At 38.9% G+C, this 27360-nt stretch overlaps 1 protein-coding gene across 1 annotated transcript in view; it reads left to right on the plus strand.

Moving 5' to 3' along the window:
* Nucleotides 1-27360, plus strand: part of LOC122794441 (neuronal acetylcholine receptor subunit alpha-9-like) — a 298924-nt gene that overhangs the window by 22088 nt on the left and 249476 nt on the right. The window contains exon 2 of the mRNA XM_044062816.1: nt 18054-18199. Coding sequence (XP_043918751.1) covers nt 18054-18199 — 146 coding nt within the window. The remainder of the gene's footprint in view (nt 1-18053; nt 18200-27360) is intronic.

Raw genomic sequence — 27360 nt, forward strand, 5'->3', positions numbered from 1 at the left:
ACCTCACTATGGTGCTGCACCAGGTGGGTGCATTCAGGTTTCACAGTGAATGTGCCCCCAAACTCCTGTAACATTAGTTGCATTTCTCGAACATTAGTCACCAGATCCCGGTCAGACTCCTCCTGCCACCCACTGCAAATACTCAGCACAAAGGCCTCCCTATCATGATAAGGCTTCATCATGATAACATGGTACATGCCCCTGCCTAGCAGTTCCACCATGTAGTTAACATCACTGACCTTACCATGCTGCCTGCAGCTTATTGTATCTGACAGGAATGAAAACTATAACCTGCTGTCCCAAGGATATGCTCAGGCGCAAGCATTCCTGTCATACCAGACTTTTTTCTGCTGTTGAGCTCCTGCCAGGTTCTCCTGGGCCAAGCCCATGAGTTCCCTAAGCTTTATCCTCAGGTTTAGGACATATGCCACAACAGACTCCTTGTGAAATCCACACTCCCCCTCCCACTCATCATGAATCGAATCCAAGGATCCCCTTACCCTATGCCCATACAGCAACTCAAAGGGTGAAAAACTTATCGACTTCTGGTGTACCTCTTGGTATGCAAACATCAGATGGGGCAATTATTTGTCTCACTCTCTCTTAAACTGGTCCGAAAATTCTCTTACATAGTCTTAAATGTAGAGTTTGACCTCTCCACAAGGCCATTAGTCTGGGGGTGGTATGGGTGGTCTTTAGGTGCTTCACCCCACAAGGCTCCCACAGACAAGCCAGCAGTGCTGACATGAAATTGGCACCTCTGTCAGTCAGTATTTCCGTCGGGAAACCTACTCTGCTGAAAATATCTAACAAAGCATTTGCCACATTCTCTTCCTCGATGGAGGACAGAGCCACCACTTCACGGTATCTAGTAGCATAATCTACTACCACTAGGATATATTTATTCTTTGTGGAACTTGGGGTATTCAGAGGCCCCAAAATATTCATAGCTATCCACTGATTTGCCTCCTCAATCACAAGCAAAGGCATCAAAGAGCTTTGACCTTGTCTCCTGTCTTGCCTACTTTTTGGCACTGTTCACAGATCCTGCCGTACTCTGTTACATCCCTTGCAATCCTAGGCAAATAAAAGTTCTGTGTAATAAGTCTGTTAGTATGCTTTATGCCCATATGACCTGCAAAAGGAATGTCATGGGTTATGGCTAGAAGTGCCAGACGGCAGGGTCTAGGCACTACCAATTGCAGTACGACCTCAGCCTCTAGACCCCCCCCCCCCAGGGGTCCACTATCTATACAGTAATCATTTGTTCCAATATACAGACTACCCTTTTCCTTGAGAATCAGGTGCCTCCTTAGCTACCTCCCTCAAGTCTCATAATGTAGAGTCTGAGAGCTGAGCCCTTCTCAGCTTTACCTTTGTGACCCTTCCCAGTCACGCTGTCCAAGGGAACATCAGCAACTATCAGCAGCAGTGGCTCACCTTCAGGTTCACTGCTACCTATGAAACTAAGTGCTTAGCTCAGCAATATAATTACATACACTTTAATCTGCCTTATGTCTATGCTCACAAACCTTTTTTCTGTAAGCTTCAGGTGTTAACTTAAAACATTCCAATAAATGCTGTTTAACTTTGTCATAATTTAAGCAATCAGTATCAGACAATTTAGAAGCAGCAGTTACAGCTTTACCATGGAGTAAGGGGGTCAGAGCCCTTGGTCAACATCATATTGCTTACATACTATTTAAAATATATGAATACAACTATCAAAATTTTCACCTTCTTTATACTGTGGAAGAAATTTACTTACCTTTGTTGTTTCTTGGATTCAGTTATTCCCTTTTCGATTACCTCCATATCCCTGCTGAAGAGTCAGCATGTCTCTCCCATGTTGTCACTGCTTCTCATTTTCTTCAGCCTCCCAATGTTGCAGTCCCTGCAGATTCTAATTCCATGCATTTTGCCTCCAGTTGAAGTCTCTTTAGCTCCAGATGGGTTTTTAAATCCTTTGAGGAAATGGTGAACTTCCCTGTTTCTGAGGGATGCACATCCCCATCACCAGACTGGTTGCCTTCCTGTTTTCTGGTCCATGCTGCAGCTGCAATTATGACTGAAATAATTTCTACTTTAGTCAGGTTGGCATGCACCAGACCTTTGGATTTGCACACCTTAGCCAAGTGGTTCACTGTCAGCTTGCCATAATCCTCTGCTGACATCTTTGCCTGTTTTCCTGACTAAACTAAACTAACAAAAATAAATAAAACTGTTTTGAAAAATTAAACTCTGTATGTTTACATTGTGGCTGGTGAGAGTAGACACACCTTCAGCGACAACTGCTTACAGGCTACAGAAGTTCAATTAATATCACACCACTGCTCACCAATATGTGACATCCCCCCTCTGGGCCAGTAATCAATCCTCACCACTCACACCAGTGGGGAACATTCACTTTGAACAAGAATAGCTACACACAATATTTTCAGATGCCACTATCTGCACCAAGCACAGTTTCTCTTAAGAGCAGACAGGGAACACACTCGGTCTTATATGGGGGTGTGGCTAAAAAGTGGATTTCTTAAACCTAAGGTTACAAGGCAGTAACATCAGCTTTGTTACATTCATTATTCTTTTGGAAAAAAAAGACCCTGGATTTAAATGCATAAAGTCCTTCAGTGGTCTGAGGTGAATCTACCCTTAATGAATTCACCTTTGATGGTAATATTAAGATGGAGAGAATATGACTCAGCCTGTCCTCTAATATATGCACATATATTTTAATATCAGAGTTAAGCAAGGAAGTAGGGTGATAGTTTTGTACCTTGCTAGTGTCTTTAGTGGGTTTAGTAAGGATGGTTTACTTTTTAGTAAATATAGTTATTATAGACTCACTTGAGGAATGGCTGACCACAGATTGTTGGACAAAGGCCTAGAAGAGATGTTTTAGAGAGAGTTGGAGGTGATCAAGTAGCAGTTTAAAGAAGTCAGCATTAAGACTATCTGGTCATGTAGCTTTTTCAAATGGAATTTCTTAACTGCAGTAAAAACATCAGCTAAGCTAACTACAGTTGCTAGGGCTCTTTGTTGAAAGATGGATAAGTGTAGAAGGGTAGAGTTTTTGAGAACTCATTAACTGTACTTGATCACTCCTCTGTAGTTAGGATCCAGTCCCTACTGAAAGATTGATAGTAATCTCTGAATGTAGTACATGCTAAGGGATTGGGTTACATGACCATTTGGAGCCTAATTATTCCAGTGACTTGAAACTCCCTTTGCCTAGCTCAGAAGACTAGTAACACTTCTGGTGTATAGTACTCATATCCTAAGAGTGGGCTGCCATCAGCTGAAGAAACTATAGGGTGATCAGCCTGATGATTCTCATTTGTAAAGCCATGGAACACATTACAACAAACTCGATTAACAAAGACATTACATCTTATCTGGCTAGATCTGTAGCAGTTTGGCTTTGTAAATGTAAATAATGTCTAACTAACCTGGTAAACTTCTTTGAAAATGTAACAAAAATGCGCTGTACCAACACAAATGTTCTGGACCAACTAGGGCATATACTAACCAGGGTTTACAACATCCTTAACCTGATGCTCACAAATATGGAGGAACTTTGTACCCACCCTTGTGTAATGTCCTCACTAAAACAAGCTGGAAACTATGACTCCATCTAACTGTCAGATGTTTAGGAACTACTCCAAAGCAAACTTACCACTTCTGAATGATAGCCTGGCAAAATGTCAAGCCCCCAAACCACAAGAACTCCACTGCCTATGCAGAAATGTTTGTAGACCCCCATATCATCATGTAAATAACTGCACTGAGGCAGCAGCACCCACATAGAATAAGCATAGGACTACCTAAAAGAAAAAGCCACCCTGGTGGATTTCCATTGTCAACAAGCTATATAACAAAAGGAGGAAAACATGGCCAGATCCAGAAAGGGCAATGACCAGCAAGGCAAAGAATCCATCATCAAAATAAATAAGCAACTTGGGAGTCTTAACGAGTCACCCAAAGCCACATTTGAGGTAAAGATAGCCTCACAGGCAAAAGCACTGATTAGAACAATACAATGGCCCCTTTGGGCTGTACCTCACCAAACATATGAAACAATTTGAAATACTCTAGATGCTCCTAACAAAGAGAATTACAGGATTAAAATCCTTAAGCTATTAGAAAAGATAGATAATACTGTTCCTCTTTTCCATGTATTATAGGCTCCTGAGAGGAGACCTATGTCTTGCCTTCAGAGCAATTAGGGATCCAATCATCCACGATCTCTTATTCCTTCAAAAATCAAACAGTCCCACAAATACTAGAACAAGGGATCTAAATCTTCTTCAGCAAAAAAATAAATCAAGGTGGGGAGAATAGGTTCTCCCAGCAGATTAAGCAGCGTGATATACTGTCATCCTTCAAACGTGACCTGGATAATTGGACACTTTTGTGCTTTGATTTACTTGATGTATTATGCTGCTATATACCATTTGAATATGCTGCTGTGACATTTTTATCTGCTGCTATTATATAATATGCTACTCGCTACAATAAACTATTACTAAGCAATCCAGGGCAACAGAACTCTGATTTCTTGTAGGAATTCATAAATTCAGCTTGGGTTGACTGGCTCATCCCTCCTTGAGAAGGTAGATACAGTCTAGGGTGGTAACTGCAAGGCATAATGGATGCAAGTCTCAGCATCCTTGAACTTAGGTGCAAGACTCAAGACCTTGAGTTTCTTATGATTCCTGTACCTGACAGTTTATCTGAAGTTGGGTCCAAACTTAACGTGTCTTTTGCTATTACCTGCTTTTGCCTGTGACAGCTCATCATAGATTCACATTGCTCACACAGCTGATAGAATCATACTGAATGATCCCCATTTAGACCACAGGCATTTTCTAATAATTTGTGTCAGTCTGAAAACACCTCTTGTACAAGTAAGGGACTACTTACATGAAGATATTGCAAGAAAGCATAGGTAAATATATCATTGTTATTTACAAATAACTGGTTATAGCAACAGAATCCAGCTATTTACATACAAACTGCACATTTTCTACCAACTAAACACCATTTAGAATGCAATGAGGTTACTCCCGAGAACAGCATACTTGGGATCTTAACTGCCCTAAATAGGAAGACTATAAAGAGAGGGTGCATTTCTGTATTAGACTAAATAACTCACAATGTGAGTTATGCCCAAATGCCCATAGACTAAATGAAGCTACAGTGGAAGTCCCTTTAGAAAACCTTTACTATTGTATCAATTTCCATGCCAAAATAGCAGTAACTATTGAGGAACATATATTCCTTTTGATAACTCAAATGCAATCTACTGACAGGTAAAGTGTGATTGTGAATATCAGAAGGCAGATGTACAAGGAAGTAGAATGCTAAACCATTAACTTTTATGTGTTTCTGACGGGTGTGTGCATGTGTGAGTGACTGCAGACTAGGGAAGGGATACATGTTTTGATCGGCATATGTGCTGCTTGTCTGTAGTGTGTTTGTGTGAGTGTGTTGTTTAGTAGCATTACTAGGGAAAGGGTGTTTTGCAAAGTAATGCTTAGAGTTATGGTTGGGGGTAGGGTAATGCTAGCCTTAGAATTAGGGTTAGCATACACGAGTAAGGTGGTACAACCCCACCCCCACACATTGTGTAATTTTTGTCATGTGTACTAACCCAAACTCTAACCCTATTCCTGTCCCTAACCCTACACATTACATTATAAAATACCCTTTGCATAACAATATGTCTATGCAGACAGTGTCTCTTTGGGATTTAATGACTGAGATTATTTCCACTGATGTTTCTTGTACTTGGTCTCTTAACATGGATATTTTGTGTTGGGGAATAAAGTCAATGATTTAGCGCCAAGCACTAAAATCACACCCTCTTTTACTTAACTATCAAGATTTTTTGATGATCATTTCAACCCTTTAAGCTATTATATAAGAGAACAGAAGCATAATGCTAGTTAGTTAATGCTTCATAGATAAGAGGAAATCCCCTTATTATCAAACAACTCTTTATGATGGTGCAAAAGGCTTTGATGACTTTCCCCATTTCAACAGATCAATCCATTTGTGTCCCATGTATCCACATTTAAAGAGCATAGCTCTTAATTATTTTATTTTTATTCATTTAATTATTTATTTATTTAACAATTTGTTATTCTATTTGTTTAATTATTTAAGAATCAGTAAGGTCTTTCTGACTGATCCTTTTGAGGTCTTTCTTTTCGATATTGGGCAAGTCCAGGAAAGTGACTAACAAGCTTCACAGCTACAGAAGACCAGAGCAAAGGACTTTTGTAAGAGACGATAAGTTAGAGTTAGGTATCAGTTTTGGGTACATTTGGTCAGATTTTCAGGATTTACTGTCTATCAGAACTGTTTTCTTCTAGCATTTTTCATAGGAGATTTTTGAGATGTGCCTTGGGATTTTAATCTAAATTCTTCTGCCTTCATACAGCTTTCTATGCCATCTGTTACCTTAAAGCAGTGTTATTATCTAGTTCAGTGAAAGTGGTGCAGGAAATCTCACTTGTGACATATTACCCATTCTTGTAGCCAGTCTATGCAAATTGGAAATGGTTTCTTATTCAAGTAAAATTCTTGCATGAAATGGGAGTTAAGATGTAATAACATTCCTTAACTAACCCTTTCCTTAACATAGTTAGTACTTTTCCTTGACCCTACAGCCCAGAATACTGATAATTAGCTAATTATGGATGTTGCATTTTGCAGGTGTGCAAATAATCGATATTAAACTGCTAATGAACTATTATTTTCAGGTCTTGTTCAATTTTCAGTTCAAGCTGGGGGTCCTACATCCCTTCTGGCACTGTGGTCAGCCACAGATTATTCATAAAACATATATTATCTCAATTTTCTAAATTCGTTTTCTACTGCATGGTAATTCTCCTCTTTCAATTTCTCAGATGAGGAGACCTGCTTTCTTTAGCATACAATAGAAGGAGGTGCCTCATTTCTCACCTTGGGTCTACATTCGCTGCTCCCCAGACTTTCTGTAATGAGTGTATTCCATTCATCAGTGTGTTATCTATGAAGCTCAAACTCTTACATAATTTGAATATGGCTTCTAAGTCAGATGTTTTCTTAAGGTTCTACATATCACTTTATAATATAAAATCATCCTTACAAGGTTTGCACACTGTAGCTCTAGCAAATATAGCATTTCAATGTTGCCACAGGTCTGGGTATCTTTCCCTTGCTAATATGCATACTAGTGTTCAGCTCTGTGATCTGAATAAACTAGCCCATCAAGACCAAAACCATCACTGTCTAATGCAAATAACCTAAGCATTCAGAAATCCCCATCTCTTGGAGCAAGCACCATACATAAGTTTATTTGGACTCCACTAAGGAATTTGATATACATGGGGGGGGGGGGGTTCTGCTTAGGCACCATGTCATCCTTGTGACACACTGCCTGCAATAATATACCTTGGTTCATTTACACCTAACAATGTTACAAATTATTGCTAATGCTTTGCCCTGTTGTGTGTGTCTCTATCTCTTTATTCATAGGTTCATAGGTTCATACTAGGCTATCTGCCCTAGGGCATTTATAAGCCTAGCCAGAGTGTGTTTGGCTTTCGCAACACATTTTAAATGAATTTTGCTATGCCCTTTTTCAAGGTTAGTATACTGTGCCTCTGTCTAACAGCGACACAGAAGTGATACCTGGGGTAAACCTACGATCTCCCATCCACTCATCAAGATTCCTCTTGAAGAGAGTCAATGAGGGACTCTGCCTAACCTGGACTGGGATTTTATTCCAGAGTGAAGGGAGCCTCTGGGTTATGAATCTGTCCCTCCAGCATGTCCTATTTATTTCAGTGCTGATGTTCAAGTCTCTCGAGCGTGTAGCTCGATGGGATTTGGATTTTCTGAGGTGCAGCATGTCCATTAATTCCGGGTTGGACATGGCTTTATACATCAGGCACAGATCGCCTCTGAGCAGGCGGTATGCCACTGAGTAGAGCTGGAGTTTCTTTAACCGGGCAGCATATGGCATCTGTTTGAGCCCTTTGATCCTCTTGGTGAGGGACTTTTGGGGTCTTTCCAGTTGCTGCAGGTGTCTGGTAAGGTACATCCCAAAAGGGGCATTGTACTCAATTATGGGCCTGATGAGGGATGAGTAAAGAGGCAAGATGACCTCCCCTGATCTAGATGTGAATCCCTTCATGATTAGGTGGGCTATATAAAATGTTTTTCTAACCACTTTGGCCACATGGTTGTCAAATGAGAGATTGCTATCAACTTGGGTCCCCAGGTCCCTAATTACTTCTTCCAGATTAATGGATTACCACCTATGTGGTAATTTGTGGGCACTTTGTTTTTGCCAAAGGGGATGACTATACACATTTTGGCGTTTAGCTTGAGGCCATGGCTCTGGCACCAGTTGTCTGTTTCTATGAGGCCCTTTTGTAGGATGCTTGTGTCAGCTGGAGAGTCGATTATGGCACCCAGTTTGCAGTCATCTGCGAACTTTGTCAGCCACAGTCCTTCCGTGTTAGCCTGTACCTCCGAGAAATATATACCGAACAAGAGAGGTCCCAGGACTGAGCCTTGTGGGACGGCACTTGTAACTGGTTTGGAGTCTGACATGGCTCCAGCAAATCTAACCATGTGGGTTCTGTTCTTGAGCCAGTTTGCAACCCATCTAGTGACATAGGGGTTTATATTTAAGCTGGTGAGCTTATCTATAATGCCCGAGTGGGGTATTGTATCGAAGGCTTTTGCAAGGTCCAGGTAGGCTGTGTGGACCACCTTCCCCTGGTCAATGGCCTTGGTGAATGTTTCAAAGAAATCAACCAGGTTTAAGAGGCAGGATCTGCCCTTAATAAAGCCAAACTGGGTAGGATCCAGTGTCTGTAGGTCCCCAATATCTTTATTTATGAGGTCCATGATGATCCTTTCCATAGCTTTGCAGACCAAGCTAGTCAGGCTTATGGGGCGATAGTTTCCAGGATCCGTTGAGGCACCAAGTTTGTGGAGAGGGACCACTGTTGCTGTACGCCACTCTTTGGGTACATATCCTGTAGTAAGGCTGAGATTGAACAGTAGTTTTATGTTTGGGTTTAGTTCTTCTTGGAGTTCATGTAGGACGCAGCCCAGGACACCGTCTGGTCCCATTGATGCTGTGTTTTTTGCTTTGGAGAGGGTGGCTCTTACCTGAGCATCTGAGAAGTCAGGGGGGCAGCACTCTGCTGGGATAGATATTTGCCCTTTTGGTGGGGAAGGGGGGGGGAAGTTTGCGCTGAACCTGTCAGCTAGGATGTTGGCAATGTCTGTGGGTTCAGTGTATTTTTGTCATTTTGGACTAATTCTGAGCATATCTGGGAATTCCCACCCAGGTTCCTAACATAACTAAAGAAAGCCTTGTGATTATCCTTAGTGTCCTGTGCAATTTTTCTCTCGAAGCTGGCCTTAGACGATTTTATGAGTGCCCCTAGTTTTTTGCTAATAGTGATCAGAGATGCCTTCCCTTTTTGGGATTTTGCTCTATCATGTAATAGCTTCCTCCTTCTATTGTATAGTTTGTTTATGGCTGAGGTCCACCAGACAGGACGCCTAACTTTGGAGGATTGGGTCTTGGTTTTATTTGGGATTGCATGATCCATGCATTCCTGAAGGTGTTCATAGAATGCGTTTATAAAGGATTCTGCGGTCTGGGCCGTATTTTCCACAGGCCTGGAGGCTTTGAAGGATTCCACCTCGGTTTTGAGGAGTGTGAAATGTGCTTTAGAGAAGTTTTTCACTGTGGTTTTCTGGGCAGCGGCTGGGGTCGAGATGTGAATATCTAGTGAGATTAGTTTATGGTCTGATCTTACCAGTGAGGGATACACTTCTGGTCTGGAGCATAGAGTCCCCATGTTGGTGATGATCAGGTCCAGTATGTTTTCCCCTCTTGTGGGAGTGGCAACAAGTTGTTCCATTGTATTTGAGTTTATAAATTCTAGGAACCTTTGGGCTAGGGTGTTGGAGCTAGAGTAATGCTCCCAGTCTATGTTAGGGTAGTTGAAGTCGCTCAATATAATGGTGTTTGGAAAGACCTTCATATTTTCCAGTGTTCTCAGGAAGGCCGAGTGGGGTTCCTGGGTTTGGGAGGGTGGTCTGTAGCAGGCTATAAACTGGAAGGCAGTTTTACCCACTGTTAGTTGCACATAGATAGTCTCTGATGCTTCGTGCTGTGCCACCAACCTGGAGGTGTGGGTATCTTTGATGAATATTGATACTCCCCCTCCTTTTGTGGTTTGGTCCAGGTTTTGGGGCCGAAAAGCATGGTATGAGGTATAACCTGGTAGTGCTGGGGTGCTCTCGGGAGCCTTGAGCCAGGTTTCTGTTACTGCACATATATCGATGTTCTCCATGCTAAGGAGAGTTTTGAGTATGTGCATCTTGAGGTTTAGACTTCTGGCGTTGAGTAGCATTACTCTTAGTTTCTTATCCCTTGTGATACCTATGGAGGTGGGTTTGTCTTTTGAGCCTTGCCTAAAAAAGGCACTATGGGGGTGGCAAGAGCCTTTGCCAATATCTGAAAGCCCAGGGGTGACAGGTGCAAGCCATCCCCAGCGAAGCATCGTGGCTTGTCGAGCATGTAATTCCAGGCAGACAGGCATTGGATCCCCTTTGAATGACACCAATACTTAAGCCAATTGTTGAAATTTATTATCTTGTCTTCATATTGTGGCATCATTCTTGGTGAGGGTAAGATGCTACTCAAGGTCAGGGTCATACTGGCCTGGGCTACATGCTCAGAGAGCTCCTCTATGTCTCTTTTCATGTAGTCCAGGGAGGTACGTCTCAGGTCATTCACACCAGCATGGACAATGACTGTGTCATATTTGTACTTGCTGTGGAGTGATCTGAGTGCTTGTGTTATGTGGTGGATCCTAATGCCCGACAGGCAGCTCACCGTGACCTTCTCCTTGTTCAGCCTGGTGAGCGGGACGTCAGTGTGCCTGACGATAGAGTCACCTATTACAAGTGTATCAGGTGTGTTGTTTAGCCTTAAGGGCTGTGACTGTTTGGCACACTGGCTTTGTGAGCTATGTGTTGCACGTGTTTTGTTTTGGGGTAGCAGTTGCTTGGTTGTCTGCTTTGGAGGTCTCTGCTGCTTAGGCAGATTTTTATTTAGAGCCTCCGAGTATGTTTTTGTGTGTTTATGTGTTTGGTTTACTGTCGTGGTAGGTCTATGCGAGACTGGAATTGTAGTGAGTGTGGTTTCCTTCTCCTCCTGACTGGTTACACCAGTACTGAGTTGAGAGAGCTTAGCCTCCAGTTTGGCTATATGGTTGCATCTCTCACATGTGTTGGAATTTATTGGGAGGAGGAGAGGGTTGTCTGTGTACATGAGGCAGTTGTAACATTGCCTCAAGATTCCCATATTCACCAGCTGGACCGGAGAGGAGATTAACAACTGACCTTTGGACATGCTAGAATAGTATTGGGAATTCCTTTATAATTGAAAAAAGGGCCAATGGGGAACAAAGTACTCAAGGGGAGTTTGTGAGGGTGTAGTGCTTTTAATTTTTTAGTGCTGACTTATATAATTGCTTTAGTGAGCAAGTGCCAGGCTTTATAGTGGGAATAGGGTGTTTATTATGAGAACTAGATCAGTTCTAAGGGAAAAAGTGAGGAGCAGACTTTGTGGAGCCGAGAATGGTTTAAACCCAATTAAGCGGCGCTGCCCGATGCCGCGCTATGTGCAAAATCGTGCAAAACTGCGCTAAAGCAGGTTTTATACAGGGGGACTTGAAAGAGCTAGAAATTGGCCCAAAACGGCCAATAGACTACCTGATTCTTATGCTGGGAACACTCCTCCAGGGATAGATAGGCTGCTCCAAGCTCCCCATTGCCACTGGTGAACAAAGAAGCCTCCCTTTATCCAAGAAAGGAAATAGGCAACATAGGAACTTTCCAAAAGTCCAGAATACAGCAAAGCCTGTATTTGGACTACTCTAGGTCAAGAAAGACGGGAAACAAGGAAAATTTTTTTTTTCTTTTTTGCAAGAAACAGCAGGAAAATGCAATAAATATGTAACACAGGCTAGCGCACTTGAGTGTGTAGCCTCAACAGGTAAATGCAACAAACAGGACAGACTTTAAAAGTGCAGGTGCAAAAACAACTTTAAACAGTTTAAAACAGTTCAAGAAGCAGAAATACTTGCAGTTTAGCTAGAACGGACAGTCACCCAGGTAGTAGCAGGAAAACAAACACTTTTATCAGGTTAGCAGTCACTCTTTTAGCCTCTCTGCTGCTAGCACCACTCTGCAGAACCACAAGGAGGTTGGCTGAGTAGTAACAAGCGCAAAAAATGTGCCAAAGTGGGTTTATACAGGGGGACTTGAAACAGCTAGAAATTGGCCCAAAACAGCCAATAGACTACCAGATTCTTGTGCTGGGAACACTCCTCCAGGGATAGATAGATAGGCTGTTTTAAGCTCCCCACTGCCACTGGTGAACAAAGAAGCCTCTCTTTATCCAAGAAAGGAAATGGGCAACACAGGAACGTTCCAAAAGTCCAGAATACAGCAAAGCCTGTATTTGGACTACTCTAGGTCAGGAAAAATGGGAAACAATGATAATTTTTTTTTTCTTTTTTGCAACAAACAGCAGAAAAATGCAATAAATATGTAACACAGGCTAGCGCACTTGAGTGTGTAGCCTCAACAGGTAAATGCAACAAACAGGACAAACTTTAAATTACAAGCGCAAAAGCATGCTAAAGCTGGCTTTAAAGCAGGGGGTTAGAAAGAGTTAGGAAATGGCCCAAAATGGCCAATAAGCTACAGGTCACTGGGCTGGAACCACTCCTCAAGGGACATATAGGCTGCTAAGAGCTCCCCACTCTCACTGGTGAACAAAGAAGCTTCCTCCTATCCAAATAAGGATATGGGCAACACAGGAACTATGACACAGCCCAGAGATCAGCAATACCTGAAGACTGGACTATTCTAGTTCAGTAAAGGCGGGAAACAAGGATTTTTTTTTTTTTTTTTTTTACAAAGTAGCAGAAATTAGGTACAGAAACACATTAAATGCTTTAATTTGGCTAGCGCACTTGAGTGTGTAGCCTACCAGTTAAACTAAGCAAAAACAAATTTTAAAAGTGCAAAAAAACCTCAGAAATACAGGCAGGAATGCAATAAAACAATTTTGCAGAGCTTATTTAGTTAAAGAAACAGAAAATTCTATATATACAGAAAAGCAGCTAAAACACACAAACACTTCAGATGCAGTGCAACCTAGAGCACTTGAGTTGTAACAATATTAAGGCAATTACAGTTATAGTAAATGTTATAGCAAATTACAGTTATAGTAAATGCTCTGAAATATACTCTATATTTCCAAAATGTTTGAGAAGCACAGTCAGAACACAAGGAGGTTCAGGCAGAAAAAAAAAGTTTTTTTTTTTTCTCTCTCTTTTTTTTTTTTTTTTTGAAAGGGAAAAAGTAGAAACAGAAGGCCTTATCAAATGTTCTCTCTGTACTAGGTAGAATGAGCTAATGACACTAGACTGGGAGGAGTGTCACAGATCAGATTTACAGTAGGGGCGGGCAACTGCAAAGCCACCAAGTCTACAGCCAGTAGCACTAGAGAAAGCCACAAACAGATAAAGATTTGTAAAGATGCAGAATGCTTTTAACTGCAGACAAATCAGTTACTTGTGCAGATTAGTTAATAGCAATAAAATACACTTGAAGACTAAAAAGCAGACAATAAAAGTTCTATATATTAATTGTTAAAAACAATAATCTGTATAAATAATCGAAAAAAAAACAGGATCTTATATATCTCAGCTAACAGCTGCGGTCAACAACTCTTATCCACTCTGCTCAGTGTGTATAGACAGAAACCCTATCAAAGTTAGGGCTTAAATACCAGAAGAACAACTTTTTATTTACAAGAACACAAAAGAACCAGCCCCCACTCGAGAGAGGCTTCAGCTAAAAACAATAGCCTACAGCCTTGCTGTTCTCTGTTATATTTTCTTGATGTGTTTGTTTTGTTCCTCTCCAATTATCTTTTTTTTTTAAACACCTTTATTGATTTACCAGTTGTGACATAGACACATTTACATTTAAATAAAAAGTAAACTGTATTAAGTTAAAATTAACAAACATTATGCTTCACATATATTGCTATACATCATATAACCTAAGCAACATTACATAAATTATTCAATTCCTACCCCTTGTTTTCAACAAGAAGCATCTTTATTAAACCATCGCTTACAACATAAGCAATCATACATTCATATAAATGAGAACAAACCACACCGACACAATCCTAGTTGCTAGCATTTTACATCACAAACCATACTGACACACTCCCAGCTGCAAACATTATACATCACTTATAATCTACCCAATTATTTTCAGTCAAACATTACAGAGCTCATTTAAGTCCTGCCTTCTTTTAAACCTTATTCCTCCCCTGCATATGTTGCTTCCATAATTCACATTTTTTCCTATGTAGTTTGCTCCTACCTTTTTCTAAATATCTCAGTTCTAGTTATATAGTTGGTTTAGATTTTGATTTCCATTTGTCAGCCACAGGTGTGGTGTGGCTGCAGTCATATAATTGTTGACTTGCCCTGCCATCCACTACTGGGTCTCCAGCTGTCTTCATGATGGCCTAAGAGTGACAGTGGTCATCCAGCAGGAGCAACCTGAGGGTTGTGTATCAATCTCCAGTGGTATGTTGTGAAGGGAGTGGGTGTATGATCTCCATGTGGGGATGACCCTGGTACTTCACTGTATTGTAACCTGGCACAAGTTGAAGGATGTGGTGATGGCATTGGTAGAACAGCAGCTTGACACACCCTTATTGGACAGCTGTAGCAATTCTTTGTGTGACTTCCTAGCCATGCCCATTGGGCAAACACAGTAGAGTAGATAGGGTGTGGAGAGAGGGTCATCTGCCCTGGAGGCAAAGTATTGGAGGGGGCAATAAGATAATCTGGATCTTTCTTTAATGCAATACCAGCTTTTGCATTCAAACCTGAGTACTGTAATGTTCCCTGTGTGGTTTAAACTTTAGCAACTGCTTGCTGTATTATAGCAAACAGTTTGCTACAGTTCAAAAGAAAAACAGTTTGCTACAGTTCAAAAGAAAAACAAATCCATTTAAAAAATAAAAACTGTGCTGCAGTGCCCCATACAAGCAGGATATAAACTATCAAAACTGTTTGCTACATTTGACGCAAGCTGTTTGCTACAGTTTAAAAAGGAGATTTTTTTTTAAACTTAAGTATGAGCACTGCACAAGAGGTTCTCTCGTTCGATTCTCAGCTGGAGTGCGGGGAGTGCCTTCTGTGTGAAGTCTGCATGTCCTCCCCGTGGTTGGGTGGCATTCGAAAGACATGCGTAAATGGGTGTGCCTTCGTTGAAGGTTGGAGATTTTTTTTTAAAGTAAGGCATGAGAGCTTTAGCCCTCTGTGCAGACATGGTAAGTTAAAGTAAGTGTGGAGTCAAGGACGTGAATGGCTGGATCAGGAGGGAGGGATGTGTGTGTTGTGCATTTGGTCACCTGGTTGTTGTTCCTGTAGAAGGAACATCTAATGTTTTTCTTTTTTGCTCTTGAATACAAGAGTGTGTATATGTGTGTGTGTGTGTGTGGGGGGGGGGGGGTAGTATAGTTCTAACTGTAATAAGCCAATAGCTTTTTTGCTTTTCACTTGAACAGCTAGGGGGGTGCTGGTTCATAGTACCAGCTATGCTTCTGGGCCAGCAGTACCTATGGAACTCATAGAGGTGGCTGTCCTCTGCCTGGGTGCATCCTACCTGTGAAGTGCAAATGTCATCTGTCACCATGCCCCATCTCATCCTCTCTCATGGTATTTCTCATACCTCCTCACTATGCAGTACAATTCTCTAAAACACCAGTTGTCCTCCCTTTATTTATGTCCCTCTACTGTGTCTTCCCCTTTTGTGCCAGTGCTTCCCATATTGGTCTTTGTCTTTGGTTTGCATTTCCTTGTCTCCTCCAGCTACTCTCTTTCCTGCCCATGCCTTCCTTTTACTCCCTTCCCCTCTACTGTTCTTGGATAATAAAAAAAGAAAATGGACATCTGTCCCACCAAAACATCTATTCCTGCTTCCCCACCCACATCTATATTCCCTTCATCTTACCATTCTGTGTGTTCCTCTACTTGCCCTTTTTAACTGTGTAATACACCCATTCCTTATAATTTTTTAACATTAAATTGGTAAGAACTTTGCTGTGAAGCCCTTATTAGGGCTCTCAGTTGTTTTTGTAATGACATTTTGCCATGCATGCAAATGTGCATCATTGCAAACATGCTGCATGCACACTACTGGATTACTTTGGTCATGTGACTGTTGTACGGTGCCAGTCTTTAAGCAACCTATGGGGATTTAAGCAGAATATTCTTTCATCTCTGTTGTGCAAAGTGGATCTTATTACAATGTTAATCATCTTCGGACCACATTAGATCAAGCTGTTTATCCATTACTCAGCCACATAAGCAATGTTTTGGAATCCCGTTCCTAGTGGAATTTTTACCTTCTTTGTTAGTTTGAGAAAACTGATTTGGCCACATACCTACATACTTTGCAAAACATCTTGTCTCTTTATTTGCATGGAAAATAAATTAATTGATGAAAAGAAAAAAAATGAAATGTGTTATAACTCATTCTTGTTGCTTGTGAATCCTAACATTTTTTATTGTTTTGCATTTGTGCAACACTGTTTTGTGGGTTCATCAGTAGCTAGCTACTACTCTTGCAGTCTAGGGGACTATTAAGGAGCCTAGCCCAGATTCCCAGTTGACCAGAAGAACTGTTTGGTTAAGTGACCTGCTCAAGGTCACACAGTAGGTAAATGAAGGCTGAGGGAATCAAACCCAGCTCAACAGGAACTACAGATCAGAGCTTTAACCCAGTGTTTCCACTGTCACACTTAAAAATGAATTAAAGTACAATGTGTGTGTGTGGGGGGGGGGTATGAACCCTGAAACTTTGACATGTAAAACTTTTGCCTCAGTTTGCTGTACTAACTGACGACATAGTAATTATAGGGTAATTATATCTTGGTTCACATGATTTATTCAATCAAAACGTGCTGCTTTGAATTTTTGTGTAGCAATGAATTAATATTTGTTTGCATATGTTTCTTTACAATTTGCAATACTGATGGCCACATACATGAAAAGAATAAAAATTACTGAATAGTGTTCCAGAGCTTGGAGTGTACTGTCCTTTCATTAAAATCACATGACTAGTAAAAGCTAGCATGAGGTAAGTCATAACACATGTATGTCAGGAATGTATAGTCCACATAGGTGGTAATCCATTAAACACGGAAGAAGTTATGACACTCACATTGCCAACCTGAGTTAGAAGGACTTTCTACATTGCCCACCTGATCATGAAGGGATTCACATCCAGATCAGGAGAGGTCATTGTACCCTGTACTCTTCACTTATCAGACCAATGATTGTCAAACATATGTCATAATGATGCCCGACTGAAAAACTCCAGCTCTATTACATGCTCCACCAAAAAATCCAAATCCACCAGAGCCACGAGAGCAAGAGACTTAAACCTCAACATGGATATAAATAAGACGGCTGTTCAAGAGAAATCAGATAGCCTAGTATGAACCTATGAACCTATGAACACATGCAAAATTATTCCTGCTACTTGATGTTTACATAAAATATGCATTCCTAGATGCCCTGATTGTAAAGGGATGTGGTTGATATCATATGGGAAAGATGCCATAGGGTTCTTCACAGCAGCCTTTCACCTATACTTAATGGATAGCACTAGGACAGAAATAATAAAAGTTCTCCCATTTCCAACCTTAAGGATTTAAAACAGTATAAGTAGAAAGAGACAGAAGGAGACAGATAGAGAGAGAGAGAGAATGAGAAAGACAATTGTAGCCTTTACAATTTGCCTGTTCTTGTCATTTATGTAGAACTATGATCAATGAATGTTTTACCTAAATATGAAGTGAAATGTATTTTACAATTATGGCTTCAAATGTATGAGCAGTAATTGTGCTGTTTTCTTTACAGAAATAACTGCAGTGCAAGGAAGATATGCGCAAGTCCTGCTAAGTAACTTGTTTGAAACTTACTCCAGCGCTTTAAGGCCGGTGGAAGACACTGACAATCCACTGAATGTTACACTGCAGATCACACTTTCGCAAATTAAAGATGTGGTAAGAAGATGAGGTGTATGGTGTGCTTCTTAATGCAGTGCTTTAACTAAGGAATAATATTTTCTGATTTCATTAGCATTGGGCACATTATTTCTTTGAAGCCAGCAGACAAGGAAACCATTAGTTTGTTGCAGTTCATATAGTGCTGAATCATAGGGTCATAGGTTTGTAGATTAGTACTAGGCTATCTGCCCATGTGTACCATTTTGAGCCTAGCTAATTATCCCTTGTGAGACTCAAACCTTGCACTTTGTGTTTGTAAGTCAAACACCTTAACCATTAGGCCACCATCCCAACCCCTTTCCCACTGACTGGCTTTTCAGTGACAAAAACATGTGATTAAACTCAAAGACATATGTGCTGTAATTAGAAATCTAAATACATTGCATTTTCCATGTATCCCAATGTTTAAATGCCACTGTGTACTATGTATATTTATTAATGCATTTGGTGTAGAGGACTGATGCATACTCTTTTTAACCATTTTCAGTAATGAAACAAACCATAATATATATATATATATATATATATATATATATATATATATATATATATATATTAAAGGACTATAATCTGGTTGTTGATCATAACTAATTTATGTGTCTGAGAACTAAATTTGAAGAAACTGTACATTAGTAGTAAATTATTTGAAGTCTATGTTAAGAACACCATACAATGTTAAGTTATGATCACTGACTTTGTAGTATGTAAAGCTTTCATTTTTTTTATTTAGGTCTAGTGGAAACACTAAGTAGATGGCTTACATTATTAAAATGTAGCTCAGACATTTATTCTATTTTTTTTTCAATTTTCAGAAATATATGAATGCAGCAAAATGCACAAAACAACAAACAGCAGCAACAACAAGACATAAAAAAGAAAAAGAAAAACAGCATAAAACTCAATACCATGGATGGAAAAAGAAAACAGGAAAAAAAAATACATAACATGTTAGACAATTAAGGAGTCAACATCATATTCATGTTCATCAAAGGTTATCAATGAAAATAATTTTATCAGTCTAGCAGTAGAGCAAAAATGCAGTAGCGTGCCAGTTTAAGACAATATATTTTAGGTCCCACAGAGGCAGGAATGATATGTTTCCTAATAACAAAATCATCTTACATCTGAAAATAGATGCAAAAGTCTGAATTTGTACATTATATTCTATAGTATATACATGTGGAATTCATTTTTTTTTGTCTAAAACATTTTCTGACACAGTATTACAAACATTACTTGACTTGGAAATCTATAGAAGTAATAAAACAAAAAAGCATAACAAACTAAAATATATTAAACCATCCAAAACTGTTAACACTATTCTTTTATAAACTAAGCAATGGCAATGTTATGGGATAAAATAGAGAGGATAGGAGAAGATCATGGAATGTATAAAAAGTGAGGCATGTGGATGGCAGAAAAAGGAATTAGATGCAAATATATGGGATTTGGTGTTCCTTGATGGTCGTTAGGCTAGAACATTGTCTCACATTTATGAATTTATGATCTTAATAATATCTCATGAGTCACATCATTTATAACAAAGAAACAAGGTTTCTTCTATAACTGAGAAATCTGATTATGTCTATGAATAATGGGAAAAAAATGACAATATCTATAGTGCTAAAAGGAACCATCTTCTTTACAGCTCTTTTCATTTTAAACAGTGGAAAATCTACATCATAAAATATTTTCAATAGAATAGACAAGTTGTACAGAGGTACATGATCCACAAAAATATGGATATATTTTGCAAACTAATGAAAACAATCATACCCATTTCAATGCTCATCAATTTTATTTTATTAGGACAATCTATGCAACATGAAATCAATAAATATGTTTTATGAACTAAAGATAAAAGTACATTTTTGATATAACTATGATGACCCACCACTGGACCAGTAATCAAAGAGCCTCAATCTTCTCCACTGGCAACAGTGGGGACGTTCACTGGGAGGATAACAAGTACACACACAGAATTTCCAGATGTAGCTCTCTGCATCAATTACATTTCTCCTTACCTTAAGAGAACACAGAGACCACAGCCAGTCTGGGGCTGGTTTCTTCCTCTTTCTCAAATGGAGGCAAGAACATCAATATCACATATGGAATCAAAACAATTCTTTGATCACCAATTGTTACTTCCCTTAATGTGTTATTAGTTAACAACAACAACAATGGATTAACAGCAAATACAACAATGCAGCAGAAAGTAGGCTACCTTGCATCACCCTGTAGAGATTGTCATATGAGGTGGCAACTAGTGTTTATTTTAATTTGCATGTAAATCTCACTGTATAAATTTTGAAATTTTGAACTATAGTAACACACAAAAAAGGAACCCTATACTATTGTACTTAAGATATATATATATATATATATATATATATATATATATATATATATATATATATATATATATATGACCTTTACAAATATTGATGCACAGAATACTGAAAATAAAGGTCCAAATTAAATAATCTTGAGCCTTCATTATTGAAAAAATGAAAGCAGATGTTGATTTTTAGGTTACGTTGTAAGGGTGAATCTGAAGAACTAAATTCAATAACATTCTTAACATTTGATGGATGGATAGCTTAGGTATACAGATACAGAGACATGAGAAATACTTCCCCAGCCTTTAAGTGAGTTTCTGAGTTGGTTGAGGGTCATCACATCCATGGTTTGAGAATGAAGGCAGTGAGCAGTTTCAAATAAGAAATGTTTGCAATACAATGAAAATAGTTATTGCAGAAAACTTCTAAAGTGCTGGATGTACATACTCATGTCAGCTCTCTACCTCAGTGATTCTTTGTCCATGTTATTTAATTAGATACAAGAATGTACTGCTTTGGGAATATGACAATCATGCTGGAGGTTTTGTTCTACAGAAGCTGACGTACTTCAAAATGAATGGTAGATGATGCACTTAATAGAAGACTACATTCTTATTAAAAATGAGAATGCATTTGGCTGGCCTGCTGCAAAAAAATCAGAAGTACTACTTACATTACTTTCAGTCTTAAAAAACAGTCAGTCTGTATGTAAAGAATTGGAATAGGTCAAATCAAAAGTCAGGGTATTAGCATACCAGGCATTTTTAAGGATATTAAAGGCATTTTTAGCTCTTGACTGGTCAGCTTGAAGATATTCACTTTATTCACTGTGTTCTAACAATGATCATAGTGTTTGTTTTTATGAAGACAATGTATACATTGTTTTCTGATGTAAGCATTTATGTTTATTTATAAACTTTTGATGAAAGCCAGTATAGATTATTATATGAGGAAAATAAATAGGCTTGGAACTACAAAAGACAGAAGAAAGAAATATTTGAAATATTATATTAATTATAAAGTAATTGTGAACAATAACAACTGTTGAGGCCCAAGTGCTAAACTCTGAGGCACATTAGAACTGAAAGCAGTTTTGGAGAACATTCCAGCCAGCAAGGCATTTGAAAAACTATGTTAGGAGTACTTCAGATAGACCTATTTTCTTGAACAGATTAATTGCTTGCTGGTGGTCAATGATGGCCAGTGTTTTTTCTTCATATCATGAAGATGTTACCCTTTCGAAGCATTGCTTATCATTCTTCATCACAATGCTACACACAAAAAAACTGGATGCAAGGTGCACACTATAAAGTGTTTGTTGTTGAGTGGAAGAGAGGCCATATGTAGCCATATAATTTTGGAGCTGCATTAACACTAGTTTCTAAAAAAATGTCAAAACTTGGCATGCCATGGTAACATTGAGGCAAGGTAGAAATTATAATGGCTGGACAATTTCCATTTTGGGCAGTTAGCCACAGGAACTTTTTTCCAGATGGTAAAAATGAATTCCTGCTTTGTATTTTTGATTTATTAAACACTAGTGAGCAGACAACTATTTCATAAAAGCATTTTAAGAAGTTTATATCCAAGACATCCAGTCTTGGATGGCCCACTTTGTATGGATGTTAGAGGACTTGACTGGTAGAAAAAAGAGGGAGAAAATAAGCTGTGAATGTAATTGAGCACTCTTAGAGCAGAGAGAAAGCTTGGCATGTCTTTGGATATGGTAATATGAGGAATCTAATGAAATGTTAGTAACATATATGACTACAGTTTTCAGAATAATCAAAAATTGTTTAAACTTGACATCTGAAACTGTAATTAGTATGCTGTTTGTTCATCTTCATAGCTAACATGTTGACTTCATGTTAGGACCTTGTGGGATAGTTCTGAATCCTATCTTGTTTCATGCATAGGTACACGATCTATGAAGTCACACAGTTTAATGCAAAATGCATAGTTCAGTAAATTCTTGAATTCTATAATACTTTCTGTTCATCCCCACTGTAATCCTCAATTGAATATTGATTTTGAATGTTTTAAAGATGCCTCTGAAATGCCCAGTTCTGATCCATCTTGTGATAATTTAATTCATTTACCTTGGTTATTGATTGGTTGTCTCATTTTTAGGTTATGTACAGAAGTTAATGTGTCTTGTTCAGTCTGGTTAGATTGTATAGATTATTCCAAAAAGCTGCGCACAAAAATAAAACTCACAATTACAATGTGTTTAGTTTGAACCAAATACTGGATCTCAGTCTTTAGGTTGTGTAGTGCAGTATTTGAAAGGAATCATAGTGGTGTGATTTAGGCACATATTTGTTCAACACTAAAAACAGCAGTTTGTCATCTATAGAAAGGATACATGTAGGGTGTGTGTGCGTGTGTGTGTGTGTGTGTGTGTGTGTGTGTGTGTGTGTGTGTGTGTGTGTCCCCTGCTAGGGGCTGAGAATATTGAGTGAGGAGTGACATATATGCAGGAGCTTGCTCACAAGTAGTCAGGAGCTGCCCAGTCACGATGTGAGTAGACCTCTGTAAGCTGTTGATAGTACTGGGGCTTGGGGACAGTTCTTCTCAAGAAGGGGTATGTATGTTTGCAGGCTGTATGGATGGCTGTGCGGTGATGGAATGGAAGACGCTGAGCAAGCCACAAGATTTTTCAGTCTTCTCTGATAATCCTGTCCATGATCTGTAGTAAGGGGTATGGCCCCCAACAAATAATTTGCTGAGCTGAATTTCTGAAGCAAGGAAAATCCAATTATATGCTAAGTTTGATAAATGTCATCAGTTTCTTGCAGTTGACAGTATGATTGAATATAATTAATGGTAATAGAGGATGATTTGCTCATTGTCCTCCTCTAAATGTTTCTGCTTGAGCCACGGTCAGTGAATGATGGAGAAAGGTCTATGGTTTAAGATACAGTCATCTCCGTTTGCTAGAATCTGCTCTATCTGCTCTAGAAAAGCCTTATAGTTGGAGATGTTATTTTGTTATGTAAGGAAGAGTGAATCAGCAAAAGCAGGTGCATTTAAACAGTTCTGAGGCCTGGGTCTTGGAATGTAGGCCATGACAACATAGAATTTAGTAAGCACACCAACAAGAAACTCAGCAAATTACCATTCCGACCCATACTTTTGCCATTAACACTATCCACAGTGGAGCAGACATCTGTGCAATTTTCGAAGTATTAGCTGAAGTGAAAATAATAGATAATCTCTCTCTCTCTGTCTAGCTATCTACTACAAATGAGCTGATATAGGTAGAACAAACATATGTCCACCTTCACATGATTGTTATAGGATTCCTCATAATGTCTAATACCTCTGTGAGACCAGAGTATTATTCATTTCTAAATGTTTTTTCAGTTATTTTTACTCCTTTCAAACCTTCTTTCATTAGGGCTTCTATGTATAAATTGTTCAAGACCAGATTGTGTCTGAGTATGCTTATTATTAATAGGAAACAGAGCCTAATTATGATATTGCAGTGCATTTCCTTTTTTATTCTCCTCAACTCATAGTACCATACCATCTTCTAGTTGTTCTGCCAGCTTCCATGCATAACCATACCACAGAACCCTTGATTACTTCTTTTGGGTATCTCCAGCATAATCCTTTCCTGGCTGAGCCCCCCCAACTCCATAGGAAGTTGACCTTAATGGTACTCACCTTTAGTCCTGTGGAGCAGGACATACATCAAGGAGTGGCATGCTTGGAGTCATGAGCCATCATTCTTAGGGCTACTGGTCAAACACTGAACCTCAGGGAGTGGCTAGTGTAATGACATCAGCAATGTCTTCACTGCCACATATAATATAAGCAGATGAGCTGTGAGAAGGAGTGTAGCTATGATGGGGGTGAAGGGGCCCCACATGTAGAGTGTTAGGAGTCATGATTAGCAGATCTCTCTTATTTTTTGCTGTAATATAAATGCCGGTATTGCATTAGTGGTCATAAATGAAGTTTTTTAGCTCACTCTGTATGGTAGAAACTGTGGTAGAAAGTGTAAAAGCAGTTGCTTTGAAAAATAAAACAATGTAAAAAGATTTTTTTTTCTTGATGACCTTCTTTTTGCTCCTTAGCATGAGGGGAGTGATGCCAGATTGGGGGATGGCAGCGGACACTAGAATAGCTAACTATACCTCTGGCCGTGAAGCTCATAGTCTCCATCAGAAGTCTCCCAGCAACTGGGCATGTCAAACCCTTCCTGCGAGACAAGAGACCTCAACAGCTTCAACTTATACCTGTATTCCCTGGTTGGTCCTACTCAGAAACCAAGTTCATTCACAAACTTGGTCGCTGCCAAATCAAAAAGATACCCTGTCTTTGCATCATCTGGCTAACAGTCATGTATCCTTTTTTGGGTTACAGTGCTAATTTACATTAAATTTAAGTTTATGAAGTTATGAAGTACATTTTGTAATACATGGTAGTATTTCTTTTCAAATATATGACAGAAATAGAACACATCCTTCATATTTTTCCTGTTCCATTGTATTTCTATATTATCAGTAACTTCCCAAAACTTCTGTTTCAACAATTATATAAGCAAGATAGCTAAGCTTTATATAAAATATATTTAATTTATATTTTGATTTTTTTCTTCATGTTTATTACTTACTGAGCAAATTATCTTAATTATATGAGAGAGCAGGAAGCTCCAGACTAGAAAAAAGATTGTGGATTATCTATCTGGTTATTTAGATAGATTTGATTCCAAGTTATTTCTTCTATCTTTTTGTATCCTTATAGGTTCTTACTAACATTACAGCTAAAAGAGGCCATCAAGAAGCTTGGTCACATTACTCAGTATTGGAGAGAATCCTTTTATAGATTCATACTTGGCCCTTGCGGGTCATATTTAAGCCAAGTCAATTTTTCCAATTTTCCTTTAAAGATGAATCAAGCCCTGTAACTTGTTTCTGTGAGGTAAACACCTCAACGATTATGCTAACCCCCAACCAAGCAGAACATATTCTGAATATGCCAAAAGGGCTCAGGAAATGATATTTATTATTACAGCAATAACCCATGGCTGGATGTAGGTAATGCTGGATTTACCCATGGCTGGTGTGGTTTGGTCATGAGGGCGAAGTCCGAGTGACCAAACAAAGCCAACCATCGGTAAATCCAGCATTACCCATACCCAGCCATGGTTATTGCTGTTATACAATGACATTAATTAAGGAAAAAGTTACTTACTTTTCTTAAATAATCTCTTTGTATAATGGTGCCATGGTGCTCTTCTGCTTTTTTCCCTGGTATCGTGAGGCTTACTTCATGTACTGCGCATGCATATGGGACTTATCCCACACTTACGAAGTACATCAGTGCTTTGGAAAAGAAGCAATGGAGAAAGGAAGATCTCCATTGCTTTTTTTTAATACCCCCCCCTGAAATCTAGATAGTTCAGACGTATGAGAAAGAAAGGGCAGAGAAAATACAAGGACAATCAGGTACATTTCTTTAGTTTTGCAAAACATGCCTGATTTTACTTGTATTTTCTCTGTCCAGTCTCTGTTATTTATTTTTTAATTAAGAATACTGGAAAGCTCTGTAGCATATATTAATAGAAGAAAATCTGGGCAACCGGACTTTTTTATTGGTACATGCTCCATTTTACAACGGGCACATTGGTTGGGCTGATCAATCAGCTTGCACATTTTAGAATGTTAATTGCCAGTCATTATAAAATATATAATAATTTCCAACCCCAATTCTTATAATTCTAATATTTAATATTAGGTTCTTTTTTATTTGTTTTAACTGCAGAAGAAATAAAATAGAATAGAATAGAATAGAATAGAACATAATTTTGTGTACAATAATGTTTTTTTCTGAATGTGTAAGCACTGTGGAGAATACAATATTTACTTATAATTTAATTGACATGCAAAGTTCAAATAAAAATAAACTATTTCTTCATTTATTTCATAGTAATTCAGTCATTCCAGCATGTATACAGGAGGTCCATATGTGAGATTCCCAATGCATTAATGTTAAAATATATTGGATAAAGAAAAATTAGATATGGCAATATTAATCAAGAAGTAATGATAGATATTGGTATTACTGAAGTTTTATCCTGAGGGAAGTCTTTTTATATAATATTAAATGACACAGGTTTGGTTAGATCTATATATCCATCCATCTACAACCCCTGTTCCCATTTTTACACATGAGGTCAGAGGGTCACTTCAACAGAGACAATCACCTAGATCCAAGGTTTACACCTCCATGTGTTTAGCCCTGCCATGGGTTTGGTTAGATCTATATTACTAATTTCCCCTACCTTTTTATTGACTTTCTTGGGCTGTATCTTTTGACATTTATTGGTAATCTAGCTGTTGTTGTCTTGATATAGAAAAGTCCTAAGGGTACAAGAAATGTGGCTAGTATGCTAGCAAGATCCCATCCCAGAACAACCATAATTTATGTTTGGTGTTCCTGGAACCAGATCATTTAAAAGAGCATTGTGAAATTTGCAAATCCTTTGGATGCAAAACCTTGAAAGAGCATGAGAAAAAAATTATATTAAAAGTTCTTCCTTAGGGGTCTGTATCAGAAGATCAAAGTTTCAAAACGTTGAATTTGATATGGTCCACACTATATGATCGAAGTCTTGAAACTTCAAATCTTTTAACGGAGATCTACGTACAGCAAGGAAAGGGAAGATTTCGCTTTTCTGCACTGTATTGCGATCTTGCAGTTGATCTATTTAAGTAGCGGGGTGTGTGGGGGTGCAGGGGGGCTTTCCCCCCTGCTTAGAGGATTTAAATAGTTTGTTTTTGTAGGTTGTTGTGTTTTATTACATTTTCA

This window comes from Protopterus annectens, chromosome 2.part1, assembly GCF_019279795.1.
Source record: "Protopterus annectens isolate FY-2018-M chromosome 2.part1, PAN1.0, whole genome shotgun sequence".
Taxonomy (NCBI): domain Eukaryota; kingdom Metazoa; phylum Chordata; order Ceratodontiformes; family Protopteridae; genus Protopterus; species Protopterus annectens.